The 14542-nt window shown below is 51.1% G+C and overlaps 1 protein-coding gene across 1 annotated transcript in view; it reads left to right on the forward strand.

The window, feature by feature from the left end:
- Positions 1 to 14542, forward strand: part of LOC130390993 (serine/threonine-protein phosphatase 2A 55 kDa regulatory subunit B beta isoform-like) — a 14752-nt gene extending 210 nt beyond the window's left edge. Inside the window, exons 2-9 of the mRNA XM_056601175.1 lie at positions 1757 to 1854; positions 2545 to 2710; positions 4037 to 4149; positions 6370 to 6547; positions 8215 to 8379; positions 9473 to 9642; positions 12229 to 12320; positions 13133 to 14542. Of these exons, the coding sequence (XP_056457150.1) occupies positions 1757 to 1854; positions 2545 to 2710; positions 4037 to 4149; positions 6370 to 6547; positions 8215 to 8379; positions 9473 to 9642; positions 12229 to 12320; positions 13133 to 13427 (1277 nt within the window). The 3' untranslated portion in view covers positions 13428 to 14542. The remainder of the gene's footprint in view (positions 1 to 1756; positions 1855 to 2544; positions 2711 to 4036; positions 4150 to 6369; positions 6548 to 8214; positions 8380 to 9472; positions 9643 to 12228; positions 12321 to 13132) is intronic.

The following is a 14542-nucleotide window of genomic DNA, read 5'->3' on the forward strand; positions in this document are numbered from 1 at the left end:
CACAGAGAGAGAGAGAGAGAGAGAGAGAGAGAGAGAGAGAGAGAGAGAGAGAGAGAGAGAGAGAGAGAGAGAGAGAGAGAGAGAGGAAGAGAGACTGAGACAGAGAGAGAGATCAGAAGGTTGTGAATTGACAATGATAATAGAAAGCAAGATTGACAGATGAGCCTTGTAAAGAAATTAATGATTTACACAATCACTCTAACACACACACACACACACACACACACACACACACACACACACACACACACACACACACACACACACACACACACACACACACACACACACACACACACACACACACACACACACACATGCACACAGACTCCCCCGTACACACAGAAACACACGTACACACAGCCACACATCTCAGTTCACACTCTTCCGGCCCCTACAAAGACAGCAGGACTCCCTGCTTCTCTATGAAAACCGTGTCTACAGCTCCTTCTTCCGCTTCACATCAGCTCTGGTCCAGATCAGCCCCCAGTACAGAGTGGTTCAACGCAGCTTGGCCTGCACGCTCTTATTCTGAAATACATTTTGGATTCAGAAGAAATCATTATTTCTTCTGAATCCTCCAGCCATGTGGTTGTTGGTTTGGTGGCAGAGCAGTGGGGTTTAGCGGACAGAGAGTATGGGGGAGAGGTAATGGTATGTAATGGGAGAACAACACAAACACACACACCATTAAATTCCCACTTCCTGCTGTATGAGTGTGTGGCTGTTCTTAAATTAGATCCCTGAGAGAGGGTCTGAAAAGCAAACAATATGAGGTTTCTTGTCACATTGTACCTTGAAGCGGTTTTCACTGTTAATAACAAACCGGGTCTCACCTTATATTGCATAGCACGTAAACATCTTTATACACACCCACACACACACACACACACACACGCACGCACGCACGCACGCACGCACGCACGCACGCACGCACGCACGCACGCACGCACGCACGCACGCACGCACGCACGCACGCACGCACGCACGCACGCACGCACGCACGCACGCACACACACACACACACACACACACACACACACACACACACACACACACACACACACACACACACACACAATATTGCTTAGAATAATTGAAAGATGTCAACAGCATACTGTTCGTACAGTAAATCTGTTGAAAGTGTGTTGTTGCAAGTGTATGTGTGTCATCTTTCTGTGTCAATGTGGTCAATTTCATTGCACTCATACAAATTGTTTGTATGAGTGCAATGACTCACTCTGTTAGTCTGAGTGAGTCGGCCGACCCTAAATAAACCATCAGATAAACGATAATGTTCTCTAAGATGATGTCTACCCTCTACCGCCCCCTTTCTCTCTCTCTCTGTCTCTCTCTCTCTCTCTCTCTCTCTCTCTCTCTCTCTCTCTCTCTCTCTCTCTCTCTCTCTCTCTCTCTCTCTTTCTCTCTCTCTCTCTCTCGCTATCTCTCTCACCTCTCTCTCTTCCTCTTTCTTATTCTCTCTCTTTCTCTCTCACTTAATTTTTTCTGTCTGCGTCATTGTCACGCCATCACTCTTCTTCACTCTTGTTTGTGTCTCTCTCTCTCTCTCTTTCTCTCTCTCTCTCTCTCGCTATCTCTCTCTCTCTCTCTCTCTCTCTCTCTCTCTCTCTCTCTCTCTCTCTCTCTCTCTCTCTCCTCTTCTCATGTCTCTCTCTCTCTCTCTCTCTCTCTCTCTCTCTCTCTCTCTCTCTCTCTCTCTCTCCTCTTCTCATGTCTCCCTCTCTCTCTCCTACAGCTGATATCATCTCCACCGTAGAGTTCAACCACACTGGAGAGCTGCTGGCCACCGGCGACAAGGGTGGCAGAGTGGTCATCTTCCAGAGAGAACCTGAAGTAACAAACACACACACACACACACACACACACACACACACACACACACACACACACACACACACACACACACACACACACACACACACACACACACACACACACACACACACACACACACACACACACACACGCCTTGAGGGAGTAGAAATAAACCCCCACTGCACCCCCACAGCTGCAGTGTGGGGGAGAGACAAACTGTGTGCCCCCCCTCCCCCAGCAGCCTCCCCCCTGCCTGCCTGCCGGCCTGTGTGAGCCCATGTCATTACAGGTGCTCAAGGCCACGCTGGGGGGTCCCAGGAGAGGCTGTAGGCTGTGCTGCCCGAGCGTGTCCCCTCTGATTCTCTGTACATTAGCTAGTAGGCCTGGATGTGGTCTGTGTGCATGCGCACACACATGCACACAGACATGCGTACAATATTCACACGGACGCACATGCACACACACACACGCACACACACACAAACATGGACATACATGTGCACAGACATGCGTATGTACCTACACACGGACACACATGCACACACACACACACACACGGGCAAACACACATTGCCGCTGTCGTTACTTTTCCCTAATGTCCTCCATCCTCCATGGCTCATTCTCCTTACCTCCCGTCCCCCCTGCTTCTCCATCCCTCCATCCCACCCCTCCCTACACCACCACCACCCCCTCCCCCTCCGCCGGCAGGGCAAGACGGAGCCATTCTCGCAGGGCGAGTACAACGTGTACAGCACCTTCCAGAGCCACGAGCCCGAGTTCGACTACCTGAAGAGCCTAGAGATCGAGGAGAAGATCAACAAGATCCGCTGGCTGCCCCAGCAGAACGCCGCCCACTTCCTCCTCTCCACCAATGGTGGGGACGCGTCGTGCACGGACACACAGACACACGCATACACACACATGCACACACACACACACACACACATGCGTGTGCACACACACATGCACACACACACGCGCATGTGTGTGCCCGAAGGCATGCCACAAGGCAAACACGCACGCACACATGTGTGCACACAGACACACATGCAAGGCAAGGCATGCGTGTGCATGTGTTTCCATGCGTTTCCATTCACTCACACACACACACACACACACACACACACACACACACACACACACACACACACACACACACACACACACACACACACACACACACACACACACACACACACATGGCCACACACAAACATACACAGTCGCAAACACACATTTGTTTCTATGAGGAAGACACCAGGGATGGTACTGTGATATTAAAGCTTTAATAACTGGTCAAATCTGATTTCACAGCAGCTGGGAGGTGCAATAAGAGGCTGCTGTTAGCTCCGAGCTCGCTTGAGTTTCCAAGTTCTCAATTATTCAAATGTACGACAGGAGTTATTGATCCCAGTGTCTCTGTCTGATCCTTCAGCCTTCATTAAAATGGCCGGGACATATTTCAGCTGCAGGTTGCAGCGATGTTAAGAGACTCAGACAAATTTGCGGAAGAAACAACGGCGAGAAAGACAGCAACGTTCTGTATTTTGTTTTTCCGAGGAGAGGGCAGCTGACTTGATCGATACCCGTTGACTTTTACTGGCATATGGAATCAGCCGCCTCTAATCCTGTAGATTCCCCCCCGATCGATTTGTACAAGTGCTTTATTATTTATGACTGAGCCGATGAAGATTTGAAGACCTGCCTCAGCACATCCAGCTGCTCATTCTCTGAAAGCCCAGATGGTATTACATATACCAACACTTCCCCCCCCTTTGACACGTGTGCATCCTGCGGTGTGACAGTTTACGATAACGTAACCATTTGTGTTATAGCACTTTAAAGAAATGTGTTTATTTTGTTTTTAGGTGATACAGAGTTTATGTATTTATGGGGTGAGATTGCATCTTTGGATCATCTTCTTGTGTTTTCCCGCTTTGATATACAGCTACAGGCTTCTATTTTAAAAGAGATTAAATTCCCGATGAGACTTCCTGTTTAAATAAAGGTACCCTCATTGTGTCAGTCTCTTCAGGTCCCTGGGCCAGATAACACAAGGGTCCTGTGTATTCAGTATTCTTTAATGACGTTAAATTCAAGATGGGGCCTTGAACCTATAACCTATAGCTCCTGTCACAACAGATCAACATTATCTTGCCCTTGCCCTCTGTGTGTAACCCCCATGGTTTGTCCTCCCCAGACAAGACCATCAAACTGTGGAAGGTGAGCGAGAGGGATAAACGGCCAGAGGGATACAACCTGAAGGATGAGGAGGGTCGGATCAAGGACATCTCAACCGTCACCTCCCTGCAGGTACCTGTCTGTCTGTCAGCTCCCTGCAGGTACCTGTCTGTCTGTCAGCTCCCTGCAGGTACCTGTCTGTCTGTCAGCTCCCTGCAGGTACCCGTCTGTCTGTCAGCTCCCTGCAGGTACCTGTCTGTCTGTTACTTCCCTACAGGTACCTGTCTGTCTGTCAGCTCCCTGCAGGTTCCTGTCTATCTCTCTGTCTGTCACCTCCCTGCCTTTCTGTCTGTCACCCCCCGACACATACCTGTCTGTCAGTCCGTCTGTCTATCTGTCAGTCTGTCAGTCACCTCCCTTCAGATACCCGTCTGTCTATCTGTCACCTCGCTGCAGGTACCTGTCTATCTGTCTGTCTGTCTGTCTGTCTGTCTGTCTGTCTGTCTGTCTGTCTGTCTGTCTGTCTGTCTGTCTGTCTGTCTGTCCGTCCGTCCGTCCGTCCGTCTGTCCGTCTGTCCGTCTGTCTGTCCGTCTGTCCGTCTGTCTGTCTGTCTGTCTGTCTGTCTGTCTGTCTGTCTGTCTGTCTGTCTGTCTGTCTGTCTGTCTGTCTGTCTGTCTGTCTGTCTGTCCGTCCGTTTGTCTGTCTGTCTGTCTGTTTGTCTGTCTGTCTGTCTGTCTGTCTGTCTGTCTGTCTGTCTGTCTGTCTGTCTGTCTGTCTGTCTGTCTGTCTGTCCGTCCGTCCCTCGGTCTGTCTGTCTGTCTGTCTGTCTGTCTGTCTGTCTGTCTGTCTGTCTGTCCGTCCGTCCCTCGGTCTGTCTGTCTGTCCGTCCGTCCCTCGTTCTGTCTGTCTGTCCGTCCGTCCCTCGGTCTATCATCCATGTTTTAATTCCTCCATACCCAGCTGTCTGATCACGGCTCCTCTTGTCGGTCCATATCTCATCTCTATCTTCATGTGTGTTACATGCATGAAGATATGTGCAGACGCAGGCACACATGTCTGTCTGCCTAAAACATGCAGACTCGGTAGAAACATACGCACAGAAGTAGGTCAGTGAGTGCAGATGTGTTCACATGTTTGAAAGTGGGTCACTGGCGCAAAGAGATGTGTGTGGTGTGTGTGTGTGTGTGTGTGTGTGTGTGTGCGTGTGTGCCTGTGCTTGCGTGTGTGTGTGTGTGTGTGTGTGTGTGTGTGTGTGTGTGTGTGTGTGTGTGTGTGTGTGTGTGTGTGTGCATGTGCACCATGGGGTATACCCCAGCTTGCCGGCTGAACAGAGCAGTCTTATGGGATTTTAAGAGGATTTCACTCAATTCACTTGAATTCAGATTTCTGTTTACTTGTCAGACTCAGTAGGCTAAGCATTGGAATTTGGTGCATAAATCGGTGTTGTAAGTGTGTGTGTGGGTGTCTATGTGTATGCACGCTCCAACCCACTGTGCTATGTGAACGCCCCATGTGTAAAGCAAAAGCAGGCTAACCTCATGTGAGACCCATGTGATATGCAACGAATTTCATGTCTGCAGATGCCTGCTACAGTTCGTTACAGTCCGTCAGTCTGTCAGTCCGTCAGTCCGTCACGGAGCTTCATAGCAAGCTGAAAGGCTTACACAAGATGAAGCTTTTCTATGAAGCCATGGTACATTAAAGGGACCCTTGACTGGTTGTTCTTTGGAGGAAGCCATGTCCTTTCTGTAATTTTCCTTTCATTTTGTCATATCTAAGTCAGTCAGTCAGGCAGTCGGCCAATCAGTCGAATAGTGAGCCCCTCATAATCACTATCATGGCACTTGTACACATTAATTCAACTCAATGGATTTCAATTGTATTTGTATAGCCCTTAATCACAGGTACAGTCTCAAAGGGCTTAACAAACCATATATTTACGACACCTCCCCTGACCCTAACCCCCCAAGAGGGCAAAAAAGACCCTCCCTTAAAGGTGACATATTATACCACCGGGTGTGAGTGTGATTAGCCCTTACAGGCCGTTTTGAAGATCAGCCTCTTCTGACATCACAAGTGGGCGTGTCCACCTACCTGCGTGCTTGATAGATCAGTCGACCAGCCTGCCCAGTGGACTGTAGCAAATGTTGCACGTTTATCCGTCAATCATGCATCTAGGTGGACACGCCCACTTGTGATGTCAGAAGAGGCAGATCTACGGCCTGTACCAGCTAATCCCACCCACACCTGGTGGTGCAATATGTCACCTTTTAAGACAATTTGCATTGACCGGGACATGAGCCCTTTAAGGCCCCGGTCTGAGCAGCCCCTCCCCTGTGATCTGGCGCTAGGTGCCCGTGCTGATGCCCATGGACCTGATGGTCGAGGTGAGCCCGCGGAGGGTGTTTGCCAACGCCCACACCTACCACGTCAACTCCATCTCCGTCAACTCCGACTGCGAGACGTACCTGTCGGCGGACGACCTGCGCATCAACCTGTGGCACCTGGGCATCACCGACCGCAGCTTCAGTATCCTCCACCCGGCCAGTGTGTGTGGGTGTGTGTGTGTGTGTGTGTGTTTGTGTGTGTATGTGTTAGTGTGTTAGTGTGTGAAAGCGCGTTTTCGCAAGCGCCTCTGTGGGTGTGTGCTTGTGTGCGTGTGTACGAGTGTGCGAGTGTGTGTGCGTCTGTGTATATATGTGTGTATGTGGTTGTGTGTCTATGTTTGTAGGTGTGTGTTTGTGTGTTTGTATGTTCGTGTGTGTGTGCACGATATTTATGTGTGTGTGTTTGTGTGCGTCTGCGTGTGTGTGTGTGTGTGAGCCAAATCACCACAACAAATGTTCCTGTGAGCGGCAGCACATGCGTGTGTGTGAAGGCGTGGGCGCACAAGTGTTCATAGGGTTAAAAAAAAAAAAGAACATACACACGCCAAACCCACACATGCGCTCAATTAATATTCAGGCTTGTGTTATGCATTCTGAATATATAATATGTGCATCCCACACACGCGGTACACACCTGTGCAAACACACACGCACACACACACGCACACACACACACACACACACACACACACACACACACACACACACACACACACACACACACACACACACACACACACACACACACACACACACACACACACACACACACAACACAAGTGCGTGAGCCTCCAATGTTAATATATACAGAACTGCACAAAGACACAGACAGGTCAATGGGGGAGGGGAATAGTTTTCCGTCTTAATGAATAATGCAAAGGCTGCATAAATATTTCAAGCCTTCTCCGGGTTCTTAGCCAGCTCTATGGGACTCAGACTGAGCCCCGGCCAGGGCCAGATTCACCCCGGTACATTTTCATCTCTGTATGGATTTACTCTGCTCCTCCCAATCCCCCCAAGATACACGCGCCCCGCTGTGGGACTTGTCTCGTCGTAAATTCTCCCCGTAAATTCTCTCCGTACTGCGGGTTATGTCTCCTATTGACGTGTGCTAGGTGTACTGTAGTGTACTTTGTGTTCGCTAGGAATTCCCTGCAGACGTTCAGAGACAAAAACAAGATCCTGCGGCATTTGATGCCGTTTGCATTTGTCGATTTGACTATTTGACAATTTGACAATTTGACGTTTTGTCAATATGTATGGCGGTCAATTTGCTAGTACTTGGCTGCATGAATATGCAGTATCGCATTTCCATTATAACAACAACACCCGCAAGTTACAACATTCTGTCAACTTTATTCATCTGTTGCCTTCTTATTTTCAACATGACCACATTGATAAGTTTGATCTAACACCCCAAACTAACATCCAAAGCACTACATCACTTATGTTTTAAATAGCACGCCTAACTATCCAAAACACTCAAACATTTGTGTTTTATAGACACCTAACTGGCATCTAAAGACATTTTATATCTTACACACATAACTATCATCTAAAACACTTATCTTTTATTTTACACACCTAACCATCATCTAAAGACACGGTTAATCACACTTAACTATCATCTAAAACACTACAACACTTATGCTTTAAATTACACTCATGGCTATCAACAAAAATACTGCCGTTTTAAATATGACACCTAGCTTAATCATGAACATGTTTTAGCTCCCACACCGGTCAACCGGGGCTGCTGTCCCCGTACCTTCATGGGGTTATCGCTTCCTTAACGACCGCGTCTCCCAGACATCGTGGACATCAAGCCGGCCAACATGGAGGACCTGACGGAGGTCATCACGGCGGCCGAGTTCCACCCGTTCCACTGCAACCTGTTTGTGTACAGCAGCAGCAAGGGGACGCTGAGGCTGTGTGACATGAGGGAGCAGGCCCTGTGCGACAAGCACTCCAAGCGTAAGGCCTCCACCTCCACCGTCGACGCCTACATCACCACCACCACTACCGTCAACACCATCACCACCTCGACCGCCACCCTGCGCACCACCACCTTCATCACCACCTTCATCACCCCCATCTTCATCACTATCACCACCATCACCTACTACACAACGACCATCACTACTGTTATCACTATCACCGACACCGTCATCACTATCTCCAACATCACCACAAACACCACCACCACCGCCACCGCCACCGCCACCGCCGCTGCCACCGCCACCACCACCGCCACCGCCACCGCCACCGCCACCGCCACCGCCACCACCACCGCCACCACCACCGCCACCACCACCACCACCACCATCATCACCATCATCATCACTATCCCTACCACCACCCCCACCGTCCCCGCCCTGGGGAGTCATACAGAGGCAGGGAGACAGGGGGACAGGCAGCGCTGGGGGGTGGGGGGGGGGGAGATGTATGGCCTTTTTCATGGTTAATGTAAGAAGACAGGGACGAGACCCCCGGGTCGTAGAAATATAAGCCCAGAGACTTTAAGACACACACACACACACATATGCACACAGAGATGCACACACACACACACACACACACACACACACACACACACACACACACACACACACACACACACACACACACACACACACACACACACACACACACACACACACACACACACACACACACACACACCATCCAGAAGACGCAGCTGTTTCTACACTCTGTCCAACCCCCATTCCTTCTCCACTAACCTTAATAACATCCCTGCTCCTCCTCCTCCTCCTCCTCCTGCTCATCCTCCTCTTCCTCCTCCTCCTCCTCTTCCTCCTCCTCCTGCTCCTCCTCCTCCTCTTCCTCCTCCTCCTCCTCCTCCTCCTCCTTCTCCTGCTCCTCCTCCTCTTCCTCCTCCTCATCCTCCTCCTCCTCCTCTTCCTCCTCCTCCTCCTCCTCCTCCTCCTCCTCCTCCTCCTGCTCCTCCTCCTCCTCTTCCTCTTCCTGCTCCTCCTGCTGCCCCCGCTCTTCCTCCTCCTCCTCCTCCTCCTCCTCCTCCTCCTCCTCCTCCTGTGCTCCTCCCCAGTTTTCGAGGAGCCCGAGGACCCCAGTGCCCGCTCCTTCTTCTCAGAGATCATCTCCTCCGTGTCCGACGTCAAGTTCAGCCACAGCGGGCGCTACCTGCTCACCCGCGACTACCTGACCGCCAAGGTCTGGGACCTCAACATGGAGAACAAGCCCCTGGAGACATACCAGGTCTGACCACTGGGGGGCCGGGGGGGCTCAGTGTGTGTGTGTGTGTGTGTGTGTGTGTGTGTGTGTGTGTGTGTGTGTGTGTGTCTAGTGCTATTCCTTCAGTGCTTTTTCAAATATGTTAAAACAATATAGGTGCTCAGATTGTTCATTTGGAATCGACACACACACACGCACACAAATTATTTGTATATATGAAAGAGCACAAAAGACTGCAATGCATATTCAGGACAGTGTTGGTGTGCGTCCGGCCCACTGATGGTTAACCAACTGCTGTGTAAGTCCCGGCCGCTGGACACGCTCCGTCAATAGTCTTTAGTGACATTGCAGGCCTGGAAAACTCCTGTCACCCAGAGGGATGAGCTGATGGCTCGAGGAGAGGCACTCCATTACGTTCTGCACTGCAAAGTATTTTCCAAGATAATTAGAGGGTTTGGGTTTGTTTTGGTGGCACCACAATAATTCTGCATGATGGCAGAACTGAGTTTTATATCGTTTTTTCCTTTGTGTGTCTGTGTTTGTGTGTGTGTGTTTGTGTGGGTGTGTGGCATGCGTGCCTGCATTCATGTTTGTGTGTGTGGGCGTGCGGATGCATACTCGTAACAATAGACTAATCCCGTGTAACCCTCTTTGCGTATAATGGACTGATCCAAATGCTCTCGAGATATGGCGTGTATAGGATTCCGCTAATCCTTGCATTTTCTGCTCAGCCAATGAAAAGAGGGTGTCCCCATCTCGCCTTCTCCTAGACTCCTCCCCCTCTCATAGGTTCATCATATCCCACCACAGCCCCTGCAGAGGGGCTCATGTGTCATCGACCGCTCTAAGTTTCGCTGTGTGCTTCGCATTCTCTTGTGCGTGCGGGTGGATCTCTCCGGGGTGTGTGTGTGTTTATGCGGATGCATGCGGGGGGGGGGGGAGTTTAGCGTGCCAGCGGGCGCCGTGGCTGCGGCTCGCTGGCAGTCGGGCCGTGGGCGACACTGGAGGCTGCCGGCCGCTATTAATAGACGCCGACGCCAGCAATCCACTCGTAGGGATGAGTGGGAGGGAGGGAGAGGGAGGGAGGGGGAGGGGGGAGGGAGGGAGAGGGAGGGAGGGGGAGGGAGGGAGAGGAGGGAGGGGGAGGGAGGGAGAGGGAGGGAGGGGTAGGACAGGAGCAGAGAGTACAACTTACACCAGCCCCCCCCAAAGGCATCCAGAACTGCAATGCAGCACGAGGCAGACGGGAGGGAGACAGCTTGGATGTTGGGTGGAGGGGGTAGTGGGATGGTGGGGGGTGTGGGGGGGGGGGGGCAGTGGTAGAGAGGGTGGAGGGGTTAGGTTGCCTGGGGGGTGGAGGGGGTAGACAGAGGGATTGCTGGTCCAGGGGGGAGAGAAGGGGAAAGAAAGAAAGAGAGGGAGAGAAAGAGAAAGATGGAGATGGAGAGATGGAGAGAGAGAGACAGAGAGAGAGAGAGAGAGAGAGAGAGAGAGAGAGAGAGAGAGAGAGAGAAAGAGAGAGAGGGATGGCCAGAGTGTGAGAGAGAGAAAGAGAGAGAGGGACAAAGAGAGCGCAAGCGAGAGAAGAGAGAGAGAGGCTTGCTTGAAGGACACAAGCAGAAAGAGAAAGCATGTGATGCAGACTTACATGTCGAAAACTACTTTCAAAATGAAAAATGACTTTTCACTTTGACTTTTAGAGCAGGTCTGGGTCAAATTCACAGCAGGACTGACTGTCTGAACTCTCCAAACCTGAATATGAGCATAATATGATAATATTTAGCAGGGCCAAGAAAAGACCATTGAGTGAAAGTTAAAATGTCTCTAGTGTTGATGTATACGAACCTGAGAACCCCACATAACCATGGATGGATCGACCACAACACCACTGACTGGCTGACTGGTTGACTGACTGACTGACTGACTGATTGACTAGCTGGCTGACTGACTGACTGTGTGGCTGACGAGTGTAAATGTATGCAGATTGTAAGACGAAACAGGAGCTGACACTTTTGAAACCTAAAGCAAAGCCATCCTGGTGTGGGTTTCCACCACTTCCGTTACGCTCTGGGACACGATGCTGACGCAAGCAGGCTGTGCACCATGCACAAGGAGAATGAGTTATTCGTTGGCCTACGTGCTCATTGTGTGTGGGTGCGTGTGTGTGTGCACGTGTGTGTGCTGCGTGCCTCGCTGGCCATGATAACACGGGTGTGGCGGCATTAATAGCTTTGGTGAAGTAGCGAAGCCCTTAGGATTGAAGATGTCTTCCTCAGCCCTGATGATGGGGAGTCCTTGATGTTGTGTCTCATTAGCCTCCCCTCCAGGGAGGTTTTGGTCGCAGATAGCATTTGATGTTTATCCCGACTTTGTGTGTGTGTGTGTGTGTGTGTGTGTTGTGGGAAAGGATCGATTGTCAGGGAACGTCTGCCTGCGCTCTATTTATAGCGTACACTTTCAATCAATACAAATAATGAACGTATGTACTCTTCTATTTCTTAATTATAACTATGCGCTTGTGTGTGCGTGTGTGTGTGTATGCGTGTGTGTGTGTGTGTCTGTGTGTGGGTGTATGTGTGTGTGTGCGTGTTTGTGTGTCTTTTCCCTCAGGTTCACGATTACCTCCGCAGTAAATTGTGCTCCCTCTACGAGAACGACTGCATCTTCGACAAGTTTGAGTGTGCATGGAACGGCTCCGACAGGTACTAAGCTCACATCTGTGTGTGTGTGTGTGTGTGTGTGTGTGTGTGTGTGTGTGTGTGTGTGTGTGTGTGTGTGTGTGTGTGTGTGTGTGTGTGTGTGTGTGTGTGTGTGTGTGTGTGTGTGTGTGTGCGTGCGAATGCGTGCGTGCCAGTGAGTGTGTGTTGGTGTGTGTTTGAAGTGAGAAGAACGTGTTATGTGTACGAGGATGTTGTGCATAAACAGACACGACAAGGATGAAGTACTATTCAAAATATTACAAATCCTATTATTCAATATAAGTAATCCTTCCCAACAATTTCCACCATGACATGAATGGTATCATCATGGCCTTCTGTACCATTGCACCAATCTCACAATGTCTTCTGTCCCTCTTGTTTCTTTGGCTCCACCCCTGCTCTGGCTCCACCCCTGTTTTGGCTCCACCCCTTCTCTGGCTTCACCCCTGCTCTCGCCCCACCCCTTCTTTGGCTCCACCCCTGCTCTGGCTCCACCCCTTCTCTGGCTCAACCCCTTCTCTGGCTCCACCCCTGTTTTGGCTCCAACCCTTCCCTGGCTCCACCCCTGCTCTGGCTCCACCCCTTCTCTGGCTCAACCCCTGTTCTGGCTCCACCCCTTCTCTGGCTCCACCCCTGCTCTGGCTCCACCCCTTCTTTGGCTCCACCCCTTCTCTGGCTCCACCCCTGCTCTGGCTCCACCCCTGCTCTGGCTCATCCCCTGCCCCGGCTCCACCCCTTCTCTGGCTCCACCCCTGCTCCGGCTCCACCCCTGTTCTGGCTCCACCCCCTGCTTTTGCTCCGCCCCCCCCACCCAGCGTCATCATGACGGGGGCCTACAACAACTTCTTTCGCATGTTCGACCGCAACACGAAGCGCGACGTGACGCTGGAGGCGTCGCGCGAGAGCAGCAAGCCGCGCGCCGTGCTGAAGCCGCGGCGGGTCTGCGCGGCCGGCAGCAAGCGGCGCAAGGACGACATCAGCGTGGACAGCCTTGACTTCAGCAAGAAGATCCTGCATACGGCATGGCATCCCGCCGAGAACATCATCGCCATCGCCGCCACCAACAACCTGTACATCTTCCAGGACAAACTGAACTCCGAGATGCACTAGCCAGTGGCGGGACGGACACGGCGGCGTGCGCTGCGTGTACCTGGTGTGTACTGTGTGTGCACATGTGTGTGTGTGTGGGTGTGTGTGTGGGTGCGCATGTGTGTGTGACACAAGGGATATGGGGGTGTAAAAAGACAAACGTGCCAGCATGAAGGGATACTAACGCTGGGCACACCCATACACACACACACACACACACACACACACACACACACACACACACACACACACACACACACACACACACACACACACACACACACACACACACACACACACACACACACACACACACATAAACACACACACACACACACACACTTGTATGTGTGTTCTTGTACACACCTACCTGATCCGGATCCATACACACCCTGTCACCACTCTGGGCCCCGGGAGTCCAGGAGCCTTCCATGGTGATGACAAATACCCCTCAAACACACACACACACACACACACACACACACACACACACACACACACACACACACACACACACACACACACACACACACACACACACACACACATACACACACACAGGACCCTCTCCAGGGACCAACCATGGGGACTATGCTGGATTACAGAATGCATCTTAACCATCTCTCAAACCAACACCCTGGACCCTCTCCTGATTGGACGATGATACCTTGTGTAGGAGGGGCTGCAGGATCCTGAAGGCATCCTGAAGGTATTCGGGAACAGACGTAAAGTGGGTTTAGTGTCGCTGTTCTTAGTTCACATCCCTCCGCCCTACTTTTGTAAGCAGCCACGCCCTGCTTCCTGGGGGGAACCTCTCTCAACCAAACCCCCTCATGGTGTTTGGTAACGTGCCTACGGTTAACTTTTTTTTTTCGGGGCGGCGGTGTCTCGTCGTTGTTAACCGGTGTCAGCCATGCGTCAGGCATTTATGCAACATGTTGTGCATTTGATTTGAAAATACTAAGCCGACTTGATGAAAACATGTTTTTTTTTTGCATATTCCTGGTAAGAAAAAGTCAATGATGGAGATCATGATGATGGTGATGCTGATGGTGAGAATTGTTGCCATGGCAACCGGGGATTCCAGACTCCATACTCCCCATCCCCATATCGGCCGGGAGCGCCCTAACCCTCTG

The sequence above is a fragment of the Gadus chalcogrammus genome, chromosome 10 (assembly GCF_026213295.1).
Source record: "Gadus chalcogrammus isolate NIFS_2021 chromosome 10, NIFS_Gcha_1.0, whole genome shotgun sequence".
NCBI classification, from domain to species: domain Eukaryota; kingdom Metazoa; phylum Chordata; class Actinopteri; order Gadiformes; family Gadidae; genus Gadus; species Gadus chalcogrammus.